This window comes from Pezoporus occidentalis, unplaced genomic scaffold (genome assembly GCF_034315485.1).
Source record: "Pezoporus occidentalis ecotype Australia unplaced genomic scaffold, CSIRO_AGI_Poc_V1 ctg98, whole genome shotgun sequence".
In the NCBI taxonomy this organism is placed as follows: domain Eukaryota; kingdom Metazoa; phylum Chordata; class Aves; order Psittaciformes; family Psittacidae; genus Pezoporus; species Pezoporus occidentalis.
This window is the reverse complement of record NW_026916347.1, coordinates 3,186,970-3,207,190: the sequence shown is the minus strand read 5'-3', so window position 1 is coordinate 3,207,190 and position 20,221 is coordinate 3,186,970. Positions and strand designations below refer to the sequence as shown.

The 20,221-nt window shown below is 41.0% G+C and overlaps 1 protein-coding gene across 14 annotated transcripts in view; it reads left to right on the top strand.

The window, feature by feature from the left end:
- The first annotated feature begins 274 nt into the window (after positions 1-274).
- Positions 275-20,221, top strand: part of SLC16A12 (solute carrier family 16 member 12) — a 34,271-nt gene continuing 14,324 nt past the window's right edge. For 2 of the 14 annotated variants that reach the window (XM_062606808.1, XM_062606796.1), the window contains exon 1: positions 275-602. In XM_062606808.1, the coding sequence (XP_062462792.1) occupies positions 394-602 (209 nt within the window). In that variant the 5' untranslated portion in view covers positions 275-393. The other 12 variants (XM_062606809.1, XM_062606797.1, XM_062606800.1 and 9 more) reach the window with 11 other exon arrangements.

Sequence of the window (20,221 nt, the reverse complement as noted above, 5' to 3'; positions counted from 1 at the left end):
GCTCCGGGGTTTTGAATTGAGGTTGAAAATTTAGACTAGCAAGCGATGGCAGCATGACTTCTAATGGTGTGTAGGGCACGCAGGGCTGGTGTGTGTGACAGAGGGCCAGCCGTGTGCACAAGTTTTGGTGTTACTCCCACTCCTCAGTGTTTCCTGAGTTGGGAACAGTTTAAAAATACCTTCTGAAACGCCTGAGAGCACTGATCCAGAAATTCCCAGTACAGGCTTTGCCTTGATGGGGGCGGGGTGGGGGGAACCCTCTCAATGTGATGAAAGTACCTGTGCCACTGTTAGGACGCCCTTTTCGTGTTGGTGAAGATACCTGGTCCCTCTGCTGACAACCTGCCGGAGCCGAAGCCATGGTGAGCCCGCCGGGGAGGCAGCGGGAGCAGGATGAGGGCGGCGAAGGGGGGCCGGGAGGCGAAGAACCCGAGCCGCCTCCCCGCCGGGAGCTGGGGGCTCCGCCGGGTGAAGTCCTGCTCGGGGCGGGCTCTGCCTCGGCCCCCGCCCCGCGCCCCCGGCAGACACCTCCCCGGGGGGCCGCGCTCCTCGCGTTCCGCCGCCGCCGGGGCTCCGGGAGGGCCGGGGGCCGCCGCCTGCAGGTAGGGGCTGCGCGGGGCTCGGGGGGAGCGATGGGGCTGGGGGGGCATCGCTGGGGGCCGGGGCGCGGAGCGGGACGGGCAGCGCGGTGCTCTCCGGCGGCGGTGCGCAGCGACCCGGAGGGGGTTCGGTTGGGTAGCGTTGGTGCCCTGAGGCACCACGGGGCATAAGAACAAACCGTGGAGCAGAAACGTTAATAAATAAATGAAAAATAAACGTAACCCCCATCATTATATTAAGAAACGGTATATATGTGCACACAGATGTGTAAGATGTTGGTTAGGTAGAACGCTAGTCAGTGAAAGAATAAACAGCATTTCAAGTTCCTAGATAGTATGAAGAAAACTTGATTACGTTTTTCTCTGTTGTATAAGGAGAAATATTACCTGTTCAGAGCCCGGCGGCTGTTGGAGGTGCAGAGCAAGGCTTTGCTGTGTGTGCCACCTCCATGTGCGTACAGGCCCTCCTGGCTGTCACCTAGGCTCATTCACATGTGGAAGTGGCCCCCAAAATTGCACGGAAGACTGAGGTGCCGACTGCTTAGTGATGGGCTGGGAGAGCTGGTCCGTGGCGCTCTGCAGACAGAGCTGGCTGTGAAAGTGGCGAATTGCGGTGATTGATCTGAATTTAACAATTCATTTCCAGGACCCATTGCAGGATTTTAACCTGATGTGCAATGATATACTTAAGCCAGGTGATGTTGTAGGCATATGTCTTACAGGAAATTCTGTGTTCACAGACAGGCTAAGCAAGGTCAAGAAACTGTTCAGTGGAAAAAAATATGCCAAAAGGTACAATAAGTAATACCCTTATTTAAAACATTCTGATAACTTGCCACTCTTTTATTGACTTGTTCTGCTTAATATGTCTAGGGATAAGTCGTTAAATAGGTATTTGGGATGAATTTGGGTTTGTGTGGTGGCCTTTTGACTGGATTGATTTCATTAGGTTAACAGGCTGGTTGGGGTAGCCGAGTCCCTCTGTTGTTGCAAGTCCTCTCCTGCAGTGGCAAAGAGGAAACGTTTCTGTTAGCACTGGGAAATTGGAGGATAACATGAAACTTAATGAAGTGAAACAGGATTGCATTTTGCTCAGAGTGGTTCTGTTATGCCTCAGTTAGAGCTGTTACCTCAAAGCATTAGCAGTTACTGTCTTTTCGCATTTATTTTCTTGTATATATGTAACTCATTATGTGTTTCTTGTTTTTTTTCAGTTACACTGTGTTTAATTTTTACTTTTTTTATAGTTTGCAACAATGTAACAGAAGCTGAACTTTAATAGAAGGTTTCTCTGGGCTACCCTCAGGGCTTTCCAGGCTAATGCCTTTGAAATTCAGTCATTAACTTTTGCCTTAAACTCAAGCTGGAAAGTGACAGTGAAGGACAACCTAGCACAGTGTGCAACTTGATTTACAAAGCTTTATCAGAATTGACTTAATTGAAGTGTAAAAGGGGGAACCTCAGGAACCTTCTTTTCCCCCAGCTTGCACATTCACGCCAGCTTCAAGCTGTATTTTGTTTACCTAGCAAGTGGCTCGCTGCAGTAGATCTGATTGGATTCGCTGGGTTGGTTCTTGCCCGTGACAGCAAGGACAGTGCCTAGGAGACCCCCAGGGATCCCTTCCGGATCTGTATTCCCAGGCCAAAATCCTACGGACTGGACACAGGGGGGAAGATTTTTCAGATGTTTTGGTGCAAACACAATTGCTTCCTCAGGGAGAAATTTGGCATGTGTTTCCTTAGAGAACCGTGCTTGCGTAAGCAGCCCCCTGCCACCCTCTGTGCTGTACTAGTACAACCATTTGTGGGGCTGGTGGTGGACTGCATCGAGGAGCTGCCACGGTTTCAAAAGTGCCTTTTCTTCTTTGGTTATCGATTACTTTTAACTCTGATCTACCTGACCTGTGGCTGCTGTGTTAGGGTTGAGAAGGTGGCCTGGGAGGAGGGAATGTGTAGCAGGGAGCAGGAGGTAAGGGCTGTTTCTGCTGGCATCGCTGCTGCTGAAAGAAGTAATTGCTTATCTAACTGTGGTCAGCAGTAGATGACATGTGGTTATGGCCGTCACTTTAAAAACGTAGCTGACTGCTCAGATACCTTAATGCAATTGTGTGCACGTGCAGTTAGCTGCGTACACAGCGATCTGATTATGTCTTTCTGTTGTAATTCTGATTTTACTTTCATGATATATAACTATGTGTTTGTGTAACTTCAGGATGCATTTCCTGGACTATTCTGTCTTGCAGTGTGGGCAATTCAAAAGACCATTTTTCTGGGAAGTAGGTTTCGACACTGTAAGCACATGAGTTTTATTAATCAGATTATATTCAGCTGCATAGGTGTATGCCTAAAGTTCTAAAAGGGAAGATTAAACCACTTCTAAGAGGGTGCTTCTAATCCTGGAGAACCTGCATGCAATTTATGCTTTTACATGTACACATAATGTTACATATCCTTTTGAATGTAATGTAGACCTACTGTTAAATTCTGAATGGCAGAAGTGATCAGGCATGTCGCACCATTTTAATTGGTACAGTGGAACTGAAAAATCAGTGGAGTGTTTACTTTCTATAATCTCTACCACTTCTTTCAGTCTGGAAAGCACTGATGCTTTTGTGCATTGCTTTAGGACTTGTTCTCATTCTTACTTCAGACACCTTGTTTCTCTGTCATGATCCTTTTGTAGCCAGCAAGAAAACACTTACAGAACACAAATTCATGTGTAGTATGTCTGCATATTTAGAGAATGATGGTACCCTTTCTTGTTCATAGAACTTGAAGGAGTAATTACTTGCCATTACAGTCTTTATTCAACAGAGAAAAATCCCAGACTTTTAGGTTAGAAGAAAAATAAACTGTATTAGATTTAAGAACAATATTACCTTTATTGTTTGTCCTGTGGTGGGTCACTACAACTGCAGTTTGGATTATCTTCTTAAGAGTGTCAAGCAGATTATATAGAAGAAAACTCATTTTATCTATCCTTTCAAACAGGAAAAGGACTTCTTGCCAGCAGCCTTATGAGAGCCAAGTACATCTTTCATGAGCTGTATTGTTGCCTGTATTAATTGACATATATCAATGTGGTCTGCGAGCAGTAAAACTGCAAACTTCAACTTCCCTGCAGGAGGTTGACTCCTCACCTGTCGTATGGAGAAATTAGGAAAGGTGCAATTCTTTAAGCCTAAACAAGACGTCCAGGCTAATCACTCAATTTTTCTTCACTAAAAATGAAGGTGTTTTCTTTTCAGCCTACTGGATTGCAAAGATAGTTTTGTTTTCTTCTCTCTTAGCTCTTGTACTTGTTATGATGTGGTAAGTGGAAGAGCTGTTGCCAGTAGGACTATATATGAATTCAACTGCTCTGAATGAAAATACCCAGATGGAGACTACCTTTTTCTGGATTGTCTCATTGTCTCTCTTAGGGTTGTATGATGCTGGAGATAATGACACACAGGGCAAGCTATGACCTTCTGAGTACAAAATCTTTGGAGCTAAGGTCTCTCATCCTTCTGCTTTTGGAAGAAGCATTATCTGGTTTTGGTACATTGATGCTGAGTGCCGTCCTGCTCAAATGAGGGCATAGACACCATGGTAGTACAGATCAGGGTATAGCCAGGATGCATGTACAGTATCTTTCCTTTCACTGTAAAGGCAAAAATCCATCACTTCTGTCTCAGAAGCATTTTAAGCTGTGCAGGCCCCTGAGGCAGAAGATTATCACTTTGGCAGCAAGATAACTTATTCAGTGGTAAGATTAGCCAGCAATTTGTGGCAGCCTTCTTCCCCAGAGCCTGTGGCAGTGGAACCAGCTTGGAGGTTATAATAATTATTATTATTATGGAACTGGCTTGAAGGAATGAGGCAATGTATCTCATTAGTGAGTTGGGATGTGTTTAGTCTTTGTTAGTAAAACTCTGTCAGTTACTTTGCGTATGATACAAAAGTCACTGAATGGTTGGTCTCTCAGTTGCAGTTCAGTGTTGGACAATTGCAGGTTATCCACAAAACAGGATCTTACTGCTGTTTCTCTGTGAGGCTTAAATGATGCAGCACTTTTTGTTGTTGTTTGTTTTATGTGTCATTTATTGGTTTCTGCTTCTTTCATTTGATGGGATAATGAAGCAAGAAGGCAGTAAATGAAGTGGTCTCTAGTATTTGCTTTTAGACAATGTTACCTTTTTCCACTGAAGGACTGCTGGTCTCTTTTTTTCTCTCCTTTTCTGGTGTTTTATTGTAAGATGATCTTCTGGGCTTTGGTGGGGATCTTGTTTCAGGGTGTTAAGTAAATAACAGAGAAGAATGAAGCAAATGTCTTTTATAGATGTGTTATATTTCTGGTCTATGTTGTGGATGTAGCTCCATACTTGAATGCACCAGGAAACAGGTTTGCAAGTTGATGGAAAGTGTAAGTTGGGTAATACTATTTAATTGAATAGAGTTAAAATTAATTTAAAACTAATACATCTGAGAGAAACTGGGCTCCTTTTTCTATAAAATATTATTTTCTTTAACTGTTCTGCTTGTCACAAGAATCGGTTCACTTTCTGGGGAATATTGTCCTTGAATGCTTTTTGAATGGTAAGTACATTAGTTGCTGCCAGAGAGTTGTCATAACAGTGTCCAGAAATAATGGTAATGTGCAACCCTAGGCCATATGTGGGTATTTAGTTACAGTGTACATTATTGTTATTTTAACTGACTGGTAGGTTATTTATGGAGAAGTAATTTGTCACCCTTTTATTTCTTGTGCAATCTAGGAGGGACTGGGAATTGTAAATTTTCCTTCTTCTAGATGAGAGCTGGCCTGTGCCTGTCGAGAGAAATGTGTCTTCTGGTCTTGACACTTGGTGATACCATCAAAATGATATCCATAGCTTTCCAAAAGATGTGACCAGACCTCTGGGATTCCTCAGCTGTCTTGGTTTTCCAGTGCTCACGCCATTTATAGTCAATTTCTTCTGGGGTAACAGTGTACCTCATGTTTAGAAGCTCTTCTTGAATTCTTTTTAAGCATTAGGTAAGAGTGCAAATGAAAAGATGGTAATAGAAACTTCAGTTCTTGGTCATAAAGTTCCAGACAGGAGACAAATAGAAGAAGAAAACACTGTCTTCAGATATTTAAAAAATAAAAGGTGTTTCCCAGCCATTGCACAAGATCCTAGAGGCAAGTTTTGAGTACAAAACCCAAGATGTTTTAGCTAACAACCACCAGACTCCTGCATCCCTTTTTCTGAATAGGACCTAAAAGGAATTTTGAAGTTGGGAATTTAACTCCTCATCCTCAGTCCTCAGCGGGACAGTGCTGGCCACTTTCCCTCCCTTTGTTCAGGATGGACACAGTCTCCTGGCTTTCACTTTTTCTTAAAATTCAAAGCTCCCTTCCTTCCTTCCTGCATTTCTGGATCTATCCCAGTGTGGATGTGATGACTCACATTTCTCAGATGTGAAATGCGAATGTGGAAGTGGAATCTTTCCCCTGCCTCTCCAGGGGTTTCTCAGTCTGTGGTGCTGTTGAGTTTCTTAAAGTGTCTCTCCTGATTCAAATGGCTTTCCTGCTGGCCACAGTGGTTTTGGCACTGTTACAGAACTTAGTAAGTCATGTCTTAGAGTGTTCATTGCAATTCACACATCTAATACTTTGTTGGCTTTGAGAGCTCCTTGAAGACCATACAAAACTTGTTAATTTAGTCCATTGACCTAAGCAAATACCTCCTCCTCCTGTTCATTTTAGAAGTCACCTCATCAAGTTGTCATGTTTGACAACATCAAGCTCTTTCTACAGGGTGTTTGGAGCTGGTTAGTGTGAGTTGAGAAGCCAGTAGTACAGGACTGTGCACTGCTTCTTTGTCGTCCTTCCCTGCTCTGTCTTCATTTGCTGGTACTGCAATGGACTATGTGATCTCACATGAAATCTTATGCATTACTCATATCCTTTCCCCAAGGTACCAGGGTATTTGGTTGGTAATTTCTTGGCTTTGCATTTGTTCCTCTCCTTTGATTGTGCCTATAATCAGCCCTTCAAGTTCATCACCTTTATTTCCTGTAAAAGCCACTAAAAGAACAGGGAAAAGAAGAGCTGAAATAAGAAGGGTCAAAATCAGAGATGGTTCCACAAGCATGTGCCAGCTTCACCTTTGTCACTGAAATACTGCACCTGGTCTCTCAGTTGTTGAGGTTGAAATTTCCTGGGCCAGGGGCACCACACTCAGCTTTGAGGCACTGCTCAGCGTCGCTGCTCAATAAATACCCATAGGAGATTTTAAAATGGATTGCAGCACTGAACTTAGTGAGAGCACAGGGGCTGCCTTTTTCATCCTATGGGCTAACTTTTGAGTTTATAATCTAGCGTTCTGAGTTGGCACTTAAGGAATCGATTTGATGTAATATTCCTGTTTGAATGTGCAGATGTTGCTACACTTCTCATTAGAAGCAGCATTTCATGTTTTTATAGAAAACTCCCCTCATTTCCGGTAGTTCAAACTCTTTTTTTTAAGCACTGCAGCCTTCCAGATGAGCTTGTATCAGTTTGTATAATGAACTGCTGCCCACTTTTTTTCACTGTGATCATGTCCTGTGCTGCAGTATGTTCCTAGAGAGTTCTCTCCCTACTGGCTGTATCTGTTGGCCATGCTGCTTTCATGCCAATATCCCCTTAGACTACACTTCCTTCCATAAAAGCTTGAAAATTATACTATCTGTCTAACCTGCTTAATCTAACAAGCCAATACTACTTGTTTTGGCTAAAAGCAATAGGCATTTGGGAAGCTGCTTCATAAAGTGCTCTCTGCCTGTTGAGTCCCTTTTTCTCTCTTTTGCTAAACTTCTGTCACAGAGTTTATTTAATTCATCTGGATGGTCCTTGGGACAGCTATAGCATGATACTAGCAGTAGCCAGCAAAAGTGTGTTTTTTGAAGGGGCTGAAAAGAGTCTTTGTGTGGATACAGAGAATATGGGAATGGAAACCAGGCAGAGCAAGAAGAACCAGCTGAGAGAAGTAGCACTTCTTCTTGTGAAGGGACTGAGTTACTACAAAGACCAGGTAGTTTCTCCACTTGAGTGATGCTAGTGCTGTGCTCCAGTAGCATCTGGGGCTTTTTGTATAAAGGCTTTTCATTATTAAGTATAGAATTAACATTTTCTGTTTAATATTTTCTGTTTCCTTATCTCAAACAATTCAGACTCTTGCTCTGTGCAGCTGATATTTTGTATTAAAGTGGTCCAAATATTTAATTTGGGAAATGCAGCTGCTATAAAATAGAACTTGATGACAACAGAGAAATTTGCATTGGATGAAGAACGTGCTGAATGCAGCAGCACAGCTGATCACAAAGGGTCCTCAAACTCTGAGTAAAAATAAGCAATTTTCGTCATTATGTATTGAGGGACCTGACTTCCACCCTAAATATGTGAAAATATCAGCGGTCAAAACAGGATGTAATTGAAGAACAATTAAATTGGTCAAATTTAATTTTCATTTTTGCAGAATGACATGTGACTGCAATTCAAATTGGGGAAAAAAAAAAAAGAAAAGCTTTGTAGCAGAGACATCTCTGTGCATCCCAGCCAGAGCTGGCTTCCTACAGAAGCAAACACTGTTATTTCTACACCCTGTTTTTTAGCTCATTGGTACCCAACCTTTGAACAGTTACCATTTTGGTTTGCTTAGGGATCCAGATGCAGAGTATGTAGGGCAGTAGAGCAAGACAGCGTGAACCAGTGTTTCATCTCCTCGTTTGTGGACAGAATTCATTTTATCAATGTCCATTTAATTTAGCTTGATGGAGTAGCAAGTTGGAAAGAGTAAATTATCCCACACAGGTAGTTTATTCTTAATGAAGTTCATGGAGTGGAGAGTAATCTCTGTGGATTTACAACCCACATGACATAATTCTGCCTTTTGCTTATGGTGCATGCTACGTAGAAACAGCCCACACATGGCTGATGGTAAAATGGCATTTGTCAAGAGTTTCCAAGCTCTGCTTGTTTGCTAGGAAGTACGGGATAACAAATTACTTCAAGTAAAAGCTCTTGTACAGGTACCTGTGGCATATTGGCGAGGTATTTTGCAGGACTCCTTTATCAGACAACTTCACTCTTTCACTTTTATCCAAATGAGAAATTAAATCTTGGGAGACAGTTGTGAAACCCAATACATGAAGCTGCTCCTTGGGCAAAGCCATGAAAATTAAGAGCTAGTTTTATTGCTCCTAGAGAATATAGCAGGCATGTAAATGGTGTTCTCAGTGTATCAGTGCCTCCTGTCAGGGAAGGACTATGCAGTTGGCACAGAAGCACTAAACAACTGAGTGTGGGAAAAATGGAAAAAACCTCAGAGGGTGTGAAGGTTGTGACAGGCAGGATAATGCATGAAACAAGTGGAGTGTGTCTTAGGGGGGCTGTGGAGGAGGAAAAGGAAATCATCTGTGCTTGAGGACTGGTTGAGAGTTGGGATTTTTTTTTTTTTTTCCTTTCAGGTGGATTTGGAAGTCTGTAATAATTTCAAGTGCATCAAATGCAACCTGCCCTGATGTGAAATGCCTGCTCAAGAGGAAAAACAGTGCAGGATTAGAGCATCGAACAGAGCTGTATACAGGAAGCTTCATAGGCAGACATTGCTGGCAACATCTTTCAGGTGTTTTTAAGGCAGCCAACATCCACAGGTGTTACTTAACCAGAAATGGAAGCTTAGCTCAGTGAGAGACCTCTTGGATGAGAAATAGGTATGACTTTTATTTGACCTTAATTTTCCTTTATCAGCTTTGTTGTGAGATCAGTAAGATTGTAAAAAAAAGATTATCCTTTTGTTACTAGGGTCTTGATGAGCTTGTGGGTGAACTAGCAGTTCGCTGTAGCAACTGCTCTTTAGGATACTCCAGGTTGCTCTTTCAGGTGATTCAGCAGATGAAATTTAAATACTACAGTCATAACAGAGATAGTTTATTCCTTAGAGAGAGTGAATTCCATCGTAAATAGAAGATGTTCTTGAAAAAAAAAACAAACAACTAGGTTCTGTTCTTTTTCACAGAAAAAAACTTCATTTAACCTAGAGAAGATTTTAAGGAATATCATCCTCAGTGCATCAAGATATAAACATTGGGTTTAAGCATATTTTTTGTTGTCTGGTCCTTCTCAAGTTGTTTTAGCTTCTTTTGTCATCCATGAAATAAGCTGTTTAAAGTGAAACTGATCTCACTAAAAGGATTATTGATAATGGGATCTAGTTAAGGAACAGTGGGCTGGAATAACAGGATAAAAGGGTGACTGTTGAGTCCTCCTTTAAAGTCTCTTGTTCTGTTTCCCAAGTTGACGTGGTGAGTCTTTGACCAAATGATACTTGTATGACTGTCTAACCTGAACAGGTGGCAAATGCATTTCTTCATGTTGCCTACTTAACCAGTAACAGCAATAAGGAAGCTGAGATAGAGGAGCCAGGACTACTTTTTGTTTTTTTAACTTTCTCATAACTCCTGTGGAAGCATGGTATCCAGTTGAAAGCTGTATTTACTTAGAGAGTCTTTTCCTGAATTTGTTTCAGTGTTTGTTGTTACAAACTTTCTAATGCAGTGGTCCAAGATGCTGTGATAAATGGCCTGCAGTTGGTCTGTAGGATCACATGAAGCAGCAGAGCCTGCACGGATTGCTTCTGAAGTGTTTCCATTTGAGACTTTGCCGATAGAAGGGTTTGGATGTTTTACAGGAGATTTGGCAGACTGGGCTGGTTCCATGGTTGTAAATGCTCTCCTGCTCTCAGCTGCTGTAGTTGAGACTGGGTTTAATAGGAAGAAGAGATGGAGCAGTTTTATAAAGTCTTTTATGACATAGGTTTCTGGGTTGTTTTTCTTAGATAGCATCAGTCTCTTTCTCTCTTTTTTCTCTTTTCAAGTCCTTTAAAATGTCGCTTTTCTATGGGCTCTCTTATCATTGCTGTCTACCATTTAATGAGATGACTCCCTAACATTTTTTCTTGATGCTCCATATGAGCTCTTTTCCTCTGTCTATCTACCTGCCTTTTCAGTGTAGCTGTTGAAGAGAAAAGACAAACATAGAATCTGGGTAAAGTGGTTTCCTGTTTTTCTATGTACTGTCTTAATACTCCTAATGTAACTCGAGCTCTCTCCTGTGGAATTTCTGTCCTCCTTAGTTTTCCTGCCAGAGGCACTCTTGGGTCCTTTGCTGCAGAGTCCTTGGTCTTGTGCTTTTTATGAGTTAAGTTAATTCCATGCTGCTTGTGGTCAGCAGTTTTTTAAGCATTCTCTCCAGCTACACCTTTATTCCTTAAATGTGAATATAGGCATGTTTGAACGCTTTAGTATTCGGTTTGCTGACAGTTCTGTGTCTATGGAGCCAAAAGGATACAAGCTGAGGAGCTGTATGGGAACATCAGAGAAAATGGAAAATTAACTTTTAAAGAATCAAAATAGCCAGAAATCTGGAGATCAAAAGTAAAACAACACTTAATAGGACAGATAGATTTTTTTTGTGTGTGTTTCGCTCACCATTTCTCTCTGTAGAGACAAATGTTCTTTAACAAAAAAAAAAAAATTGAGAAACTGTGTTTCTGGGCTGCAATACTAATTAGCAGAAGTACACCCTTAAGTAGCATGGAAAGTTCCTGCTGATCACTCCTACAAATGATGTAATCAAGCAGCTGCACCAGTGTTCACTCAGTAGAGGGAACTTGAGGCACTTTTCTCAAAGCTTTAAAGATTCCCTTAAAGCTAAACTAAGCTGTTAAGCAAGGATCTAGTTGGAATATGGATGGCTTGGTGAGGCTGAATGGAAGGCTGAGCATGAAGAATGTGCTGATCTGCCCAAGACGTGTTGTTTGGTTAACGTTCAGTGTGTGATTTCACTAAGATAAACTGTTACTTGTGAGTAGATGCATGCTTTCACAATATGCATGCTGTCAAATATGTTTTTCCTGGTCAGAGATCCATTGCCATTTTTTTTTTACGGCATGCTAAGAGGCTTTCCTCTTGGCCTCCATCTATTTCCTTGTCTTTCATTTTAGTATTTGGTGTTTCTTTCCAGGGAAGCTTAGTAGCTTCCCTGTCATTTTCTGAAGTTTGTGTGCAGTGATACACATATAAGCCTTCCTGTACTCACTTCCATGTATTCACTGGTATGTGGCTACAACTATATTATTTATTTATAATACATATAAAATATATACAGTATATTATATTATGCTTTTTTTTAATGGATTAAATGTGATCTGAGTAATGACTCCTCAGAAATACCTAGCCCTCTAAAGCGACATTCATTAGTACTTGCTGTTGGAAGCCTGTTTCAGCAAACAGCAGATGGATTTTTTTGTCTTAAACTGTTGTCTTTTCAGCATTTAGAGACTTCCATTCCTGCTGGAGATTATATTAGTGTACCATTGTATATACAATGATTATATCGTATCATTATTAAAAGAAAAATGAATAGTGGCTTTGATATTATGGCAGGGCTATCTAAATTTTAGAGTTCAAGCTTTCAGCCAAAAACCTCCCAAGAAAAATAATGCTCATGGTGACAATTTGCTATTATACGGTGCAAATTGTCCATTAGAAGAGCACGTTTGGCATTAAGTGTCCTAATAGGTTTGTTTCAGAACATAAGCTTGTGTGAACAAAAGGAAATAACCTGCCTTGCCTTTTCATGCCTTATTAGTTTTTGCAAACAAATCTTGCATATTGAAGGTGAAGATGATGAATTGACAGTAACAGCAGCCCTAGAACATCTGATAAATAGAGACAATCTTCTGGATAGCTTGTTCTGTAAGATGATTTATTTCTAAAAGAGTAATTTCTTTTCCTTGTCTAAGATTCACATCTTGAAAATTATTAGTGAAAAATATTTTTCCATGTGAATTGTTAAAAACCTGACAATGCTATTTAGTGCTTTGCTATTGAGGCTCTGAACAGTTCAAAAACAGGGGAAAAAAATATCTTTGTTTAAATGCAGTTCCTTATTTTACTAAAACTCAACCAGGAACCTAAAGGACATTATAAAACAAATTAGGTTTGCATAACATGAATAAGGCCCTTCCATAAATGGAAGGGCTGAAAAGATGACAACTGTGAAAGAGTTCAAAGTGCAAGTACATTTTCTGTAAGTACATCACTGAGACTTCTAGGTGAGGGCATACTATAGTTTCCCATGGTCCTGCCTCCTGCTTGCTTGGCTTCCCCTCTGCCAGGGATTGGGGTGGCAGAGGGGTGGGTGGCAGCTCTCCCAGGACACCACAGAACAGTTGTCAGCACTTCCCCAGGCTGTGACCCACACCAGGGATGTGTGCTGGAAGTGGTGTCCATCTACATTGATTTCTTCTCAGAGACAGGGTATAAAAGCTGGCAGCAACCACAGCTTTTGGGTGGTACTTCCAGGTGTTTGCAGGAAGATGTGTCTCCATAGTATTCAGACCCTGAATTTTATCTAGGTACAGCTGCACTGTTGGTGCCTGAGACCTCTGGGGGTGCCTGATAACATCCTGATTTTCTCTGGAGGGATCAGGAAAGCATCTTCTTGGTAACTCCTTTGCCACGTCATCTACAGCCAACCTATGAGAGGTTGATTTTTGGATCCTTATCACCAAAGAAGAATCTGGGGTGCAGAATCTGTAAAAGAAGGGAAGAACAGTGATTTCCACAGGCTGACTGCATAGTGGTCTGAGAAAAAATGTCCTGTTCCCACATGTTCCACAGTAGTTTTGCAGTGGTATTCTTTCTCAGGGCAAGATTTTCCTGAAGATGGAAAATTAATATACCAGATGTAGTGTTGGCTGAAGAGCACTTTGAATAAAATCTCTTTCAGCATTTCCAGACAATTATGGTTGTATGTTAGCATTTCTGTAAGGATATAATGTGATATTAATAAGTGCCTGATGATCAGAAAATGATTGGACTATCACATACTTACGTTTAGCTATAAATGAGAATTGCTTGCCAAATTGTTTAGTCATCATTACTGATTTGTCATATATTTCAAAAGTAAGAGATAAATGTCATTTATTAAGCATACAGGTATCTCTGTAAACAAACAAAAAAAACCCTTCCACAACTGTTGCTTACAGCGTGATAAAAATAACTATGTGTACAGTTATGCCATCATGTGTAAAAACACTTATTAGAAAGAAATATTAGAAATATTAGGAAAAATGTAGAAATACTTAAAAACATAGAGATATTAGAAAAACAATAAGCATCAGGCAGTTGTGAAACTATCTCATGCTCTCAGTACACACTGATATGTCATCAGCAACCTCTCAACAGCAGCAATTCCCAAGCATTGTTTTAGAAATCTTGTGTATGACTGCAGCTATTGGACAGCAGAGGCAGATCCTTTCCTCGTCAAAAGGTTTCCTGATACTTTTTGTAACAGTTTTTGGCTATTCTCACTTACTTGCAAGAAGGCAGAAGACCCTTATTAAAATGGAGACAGAGATGGTACCATGTCCCACTCACAGCAGCACAGCTATTGGCTGTCAGTTAGGTAATACTTAGTGTTTTTCTTTCAGGGAGAAAATACATGTTTGATGGAACATACTGGACCATAACCTTGCTGAAGCTGTGCATGCTGATGGGCTCAGCTCAGATTTCGGTAATAGCTGTGGACTCAAGGAAAGCAGTTGAGCCCTCTGTTGTTTTCATCACAGTGAAAGGTGAAATGGTGAGCACTGTGCTTGCTAGTTAAAAAACCTTTCACAATGTGGATCAAAAATGCATGTTTCCAGGCGGCCTTAGGTAGGCTGAAGTCAAACTTTCTGTGCAAAGGGGTTTTCCTACAAAACTATTCCTTTGTATTGTTTTACCTGCTATAATTAACCTGGATTATTCAAGGACTAACCTAGCCAGAAACTATGTTAAAGGGTCAAAGAGTTTCCGTTGTATCTTGTAGACTCCTTCTGCCAGACCATTAGTCTTCTGGTAGACCCATAGAGTGGTTTCCAGAGAAAAAGGAAGTTCACATTACACTTCTTATCTGAGTGGTACCGACTCAGCAGATAGTAACTATTTCTACTAGGGCTCTGTCCATGCCATTTGCTTTAGCAGTTTCTGGCAAATTTGACAAATTAAGGAGCCAGCGTTGCAAAGTGATCATTGTGGGAGGCCATAAGAGTGCTGCTCTTCCTTTCCCAGTAACGTGCTTCTTGATAGAGGAGTGACTAATGGATGTTGTGCTGTTCCACAGCCTTTACTTTTAACCATCTTTTTCATGTTTCTTCTCTGAATATTTTCTCTCTTGAGTTAAAAGGAGTTTCCTCAACTCCTGCCCCTCTTTTGCACCACCCACTCACCTATGCCCCTCTCTGGCAGCCCTCTTCTCTGCTAGCTGTTTAACATCCCTTGGTTTCCATGCCGCTTCTCCTGTTCCCCCATCTATGCTCTGTTCAGTCCATCCTCTTCAGCAGCCATCTCCTTCCCTCATACACATAAACTGAAGCACATGAACATTTTCTGCTCAGCATAGTGATGAGAATCAATAAGATGGGTTCTTATATGATTCGTCTTCTCTATCTTGATATGTTTTGGCTGGCAGGCAAGTTTTATTAGATATTTATATGATGCCTAGCACTGTGACATCCATCCTCTGATTAGAAGCCCCAGAATACTGCATGAATACAAATTGGTCATTAATGTTTCTCTTATTTGGTATCATAGGGTAAGCCCCTCCTTAAAAGTGTAAAAGAGGTTAACGATTTGCTGAGTAAGCCATCCAGATTTATGCAGGTATACTATAGATTAAGAAATGGAAAAAGTTATTACAATCTGTTGTAACGTGATTCCTGTGTTAGTGCTGTGACAGCAATTAAAAGCCAAGGAGGGGGTTGTTTGTTTGGGATTTTTAATTTTTTTTACTTTGGTTCTGGTACAGTTTCCTAAATGGACTTCCAGGTAAGTGGTTCTTGTTGCTAACCATTTGTAACAGGGCTGGAGAGCTACTGAATTTGTAGAAGTTTGAGAAGCTGAATGTACCCTTCTTATATAGGTACACATAATCCTCAAGATTATTGGCTTGCACAAGGGAAATTTGTGTGGACCCATCTGCCAGTCTTTTTAGAAAAGCTTTGGTTTTATCTAGAGGCTAGACAGAGACATCTTTAAGCAGAGAAGAGAGCTAAGAATATAGAGTAGCAGCTTTAAGATGCTCAGTGGAGTTGTTTTTATTTGGGAACAAAATATTGGAAAGGATCTCTTGGGTTGTTTTTAAGCAAGTCAAAGTCATTATGATACAATTCTTGATACTTCTGCTGAAATCAAACCAAGCTGTTCTTTTTCAGTTAAACAGCTAACCCAGTCTGCAGAATGAGACAGCTCTGCATTGAAGGAAATAAATTAGAAATGGCCTTTGAATCACAAGAGCTGTACAGAATTAGAGAGTCTAGTTTCTGCGTATTTAAGAACAACTTGGAGTTTAGCTGTCTTGCCAGACTGCTCACTGCAGTACCTAGATGGCAATTGGTGTGGTGGGAGCAGGGAGAAGCAAAAGGAGGCTGAAAAAGTGCCATTTCCTAATAATCCAGTTGATAGAAGCTTCTGCAGCTTTCAGCATCTTCTGTGCTCATATCAAGTACTGTGCCCCATTTACGTATGCTCTACTGTATTTGATGGCCTGTAGGGAATGAGTTAAGGGGCTAGTTAAGACTCCAGGGAGGACAGCGATCTGTGGTCAGATGTGGTTATCCTTGATCCTTCAAGACATGCAAAAGAAATTAACTCTTTCAAAACCTGTAAAATATTTAATCTTACACACATCCACTATCACATAGGACATACAATACTTCATATTTTTTCTTTCTCTCTTTCTCTTCTATCCTCTGGTACTCGTTCTTTGTGTTCTTTATTCATGGCTGGTTTTCTCTTTATTGAAGGTGCAGCAGTCACGGAAAAGGGAACACAAGCAGGAGGTTAACATGACTGTAGCAAATGCCTACAGATACGCTTGGTACAATCTTAAGAACAAGAAAAGTAAGAAAGAACCATCCTTAGAGCTATGTGAATTGGGTAAATACGGGAAAATATTAAAACTGCACTAGAGTTAGGTGCATAGGGTAAATGTACTAAATATATGCAATTCCATTACCTTTCACTCTAAGCAGTAACAAATTTTCTTCAGCAAAGCTTAAACTGCTTTAGTCTTGTTCTTTGTAAAATTCGTATACAGAGTTGTTCTCAAAGTGACTGGGAAAGCTGTGTGTGTTGTTGTTCACAAGAAAAATAGAGTTTAAATTCACTGATGCGGATGAACCTGTCCTTGGGAGTGTGTTCTGACATTTTGGACACAGAGACTGTCACAGATTTCTCAGGCCTCGCCCAACCCAGCACCTCTGTGAAGGTAGCAAATGGTATGTACGGTTTATGTTTATGTTTGTATCTTGCACTGAAAGAAAATTCTTGGCAAGGCTCGTCATTCTTTTCTCATGTGCATCTCTGTATTATTAAACAAGTAAAAGTAAGTATTGGATTCTGTGCTTATTTATGCTGGTATACATATTTAGGCCAGCTTCTTTGGGATAAACTGCACAAAATACTTCCTCTCAGTTCTGATAGAAATTGCAAAGGCATTTTAATTTTGTGTAGCCAGAATAGTGCAAAGAAGCAGAAAGCAGCAGGGTGAAACTCACAGTATGGTCTGGGGGATGAGTGCTTCTGCCATGAGGCAGCTGTGGAAAAAACGTGACCTTGTGCCGGTGGTTCTATCATGAAATCATAGGGTGGTTTGGATTGGAAGGGACCTTAAAGATCATTCAGTTCCGATCTCCTTGCCATGGGCAGGGACACCTTCCACTAGACCAGGTTCCTCAGAGCCCTGTTCAACCTGGCCTTTAACACTGTCAGGAACGGGGCATCCACAACTTCTCTGGGAAACCTGTTCAAATGTCTCGCCTTCTATCCGAAGCCATATCCTTCTACAAATGGTGCATCCAAGCTGTTTGGCAGGTGAGGTGGCATATCTCGAGCTGCCCAGGTACGTCAGTGCTGTAAATGGAGAAGCTGAACAAGGGAGGACAAAAGCAACCTTCCAGGCAGGCCAGCAGGACTGTACCTGCTGTTCCTCTGTCCTTCATCACACAAAAGTTTTACATCTTCACACTGTTGTGATATCATTATTAAATCAATTTGTTTAAAGAAGAAAATCTTTACGGTAGAAGGAGGGGCAGGTGGAGGGGGCAGCGAGTGCTTTGCTGGCTGCATGCCATGTTCTAAAAGGTCAGTGGCTCTTGTCGCTGTGCTGACCAGTTGCTAGGCTGCCATGGATTTCTGTGCTCCTTTCCCCAGCAAAAAGGACCTTGTGATGAGGTGCAAGGTTATAGTAGTGCCTTTTTAGTAACCTCAGCCACTCCTTTCTGCTGGCTGAGCAGACTGAGTAAGGGAGATGCTGTTTTTTCTTTAGATAACCTAACTGACAGGTTATTTATCCTACTAGATTAAACCCAATGTATTAACTTGGGGAACAGAGTCACTCTTTAGTGAGCTGTCAGGGCACACTGGGTAACTAAAGCTTTCTTGGGGATCAGCAGAATTTGTTGCCACCTTCACCCCACTTACATCTTCTTTAAACTCGGGGCAAAGCACATTTACTTAATGCTTGAGTAAAACTTATCTAGCAAAGGTTGCAAAGTGCAAGAGCTCTTTTATGAGCTTTTCTTTTAGCCCTGCTTTTCTTTAGTCATCTCAAGCAGCAGGAACTTACGTGCACATCTGAGGTGTGTTATAATAACAACTAATGCTGCCAGTGGGCATCAGACCATACACTGCTAAAGGTGGAACAGATATGCAGTTAGTCTTATCCTGCACCAGAAAGGTTAAGAAAAAGATACAGCATGAGAGTAAGCCAAGGTAGGGTTGGGAAGGGGAGGTCACAGTTGCTCAAAGTATGTGCTTTCTGTCTCTTTGACTTCATTTGCAGAGTCTGCAATCTGTGCTGTCCATTATATGCTTAATTAGAAAACAGCACCAGGGTTTAAGTAAATCGAGTTTTCTAACCTCAGAATAAAATTGCCAGATTGATGTAATAAGTGTTTATTAGATATGTGCAGCAACAAGAAAGGCAACTATTTAACTTGCCTATCACTTCAGTGACTATGACAAGCACAGTGCTCCTTGAAGTGAGTGTGAAGTCAAGATGAGGTTTGCACTGGTCCTGCTAAGGGGAGCCTGGATGGCCTATTTCTGTGTTGGTTGGACATTTCTTATAATATGGTTGGTTTTGGTTGCTTGTAACCTCATTAAACATTTCCTGTTCATGTGTATGTTGGCAGGCAGGGTTCTGAAAAAATAACAGCAAGTAATCATGTAACCAAATACCTAATCTATGTTTGCTTAGCCTGGTATGTCATCAAATATTTCCCAAGTGCGTTAATGTACAGTTAAATGTGAACTAGGGTCTCAGGGCCAATCTGAAGCTTGCCTGGGAAGCAGGGCCAGAGATCTAAGCTGAGGTCATGGCGCCCAGCTATTGCTGTTTGTGCATTAAAATTAGATAGGGCTCTGTATGTGGATGTTGTTGACTCCTCTGAAAAATTTTGTGTACATTTCTGCTTATGGAAGGGTTATTGTTATCCCTTCTGGCATTCTTGGAACTTCCTCCTCCACCCTTAATAATCAGAATTTAAAATGAATTCTTCATCTCTCCAGAAGAGGCAGAAAAAGGTACTGCTCAAATCTAAAATAAGAAACCCTGCCTTGCCAAGACTACACAAATGTGCTGCAGATATATGTCTGAATTGTTCAGGATACTCTCTTATATATCATCTGCTTATGCAAACTCCACCTAACTAACTGCTTTACTTGTGATTGCTAGGAAACCTTCAGCAAAGTAATCTGTACTTTTTCAGTGTCCTGTTAATTCATGTGGCTGTGCTGGATTCTTATGGGCTATTCAGTCATTCAGGCATTTGAATATAACATATTAAACTTGCAATAATACAAGTTTACAATTATATAATATAAATGACACAATATAAATTATACAATTATACAATACAAATACAGTTCTGAGGTCCTTAGTGTTAGATGCAAAGTGTGGTGGCCACATGATGCAAAGCACTGGTACTCGCTTTACTTGTTCAAGTGAATTTGGCAGGGTAATATAATGTGAGACTTGATTGCCAAATCAGGATATTTGAGCTATTTGAGCCTCTCTGGCTTCATGTTAGACTGGATATCAGCTTTTTTGTAGCTAGGTCAAATGCAGACACCCAAAAAAGTATTGAATTTTATTTCCCATCTAAGTAGACAGGGATGTGGTGGTGGTTTGCATCAAATTGTATTGCTTGATAATCTGGGCATTCACTGATCCAACAATAAGAATCACGTGATCGTTGCCTTAGCCATCAGATAACTTGTTGATCCAATATTTGCATGTATCTAATAAGACAGTTGCTGCTTGAAGCTATGCAGAAAGGGAGATATAATTGATCCTATTAGTTAAAAATAGAAACTAAGTCATTAGTTCATGTCAGCTGACTCAAAATGTAACATAAACCCCACAAAATTGTTTGTTGCCTGGGTGGAATCCATACATGAGATGTATGGTCTGCTCACAAATTAGCAGCACATGCTGGAATGCAAATACAGAATGTGCGTGTCAAATGGCAAGTTCATGGATGCGTCTTCTGTATCACATGCCT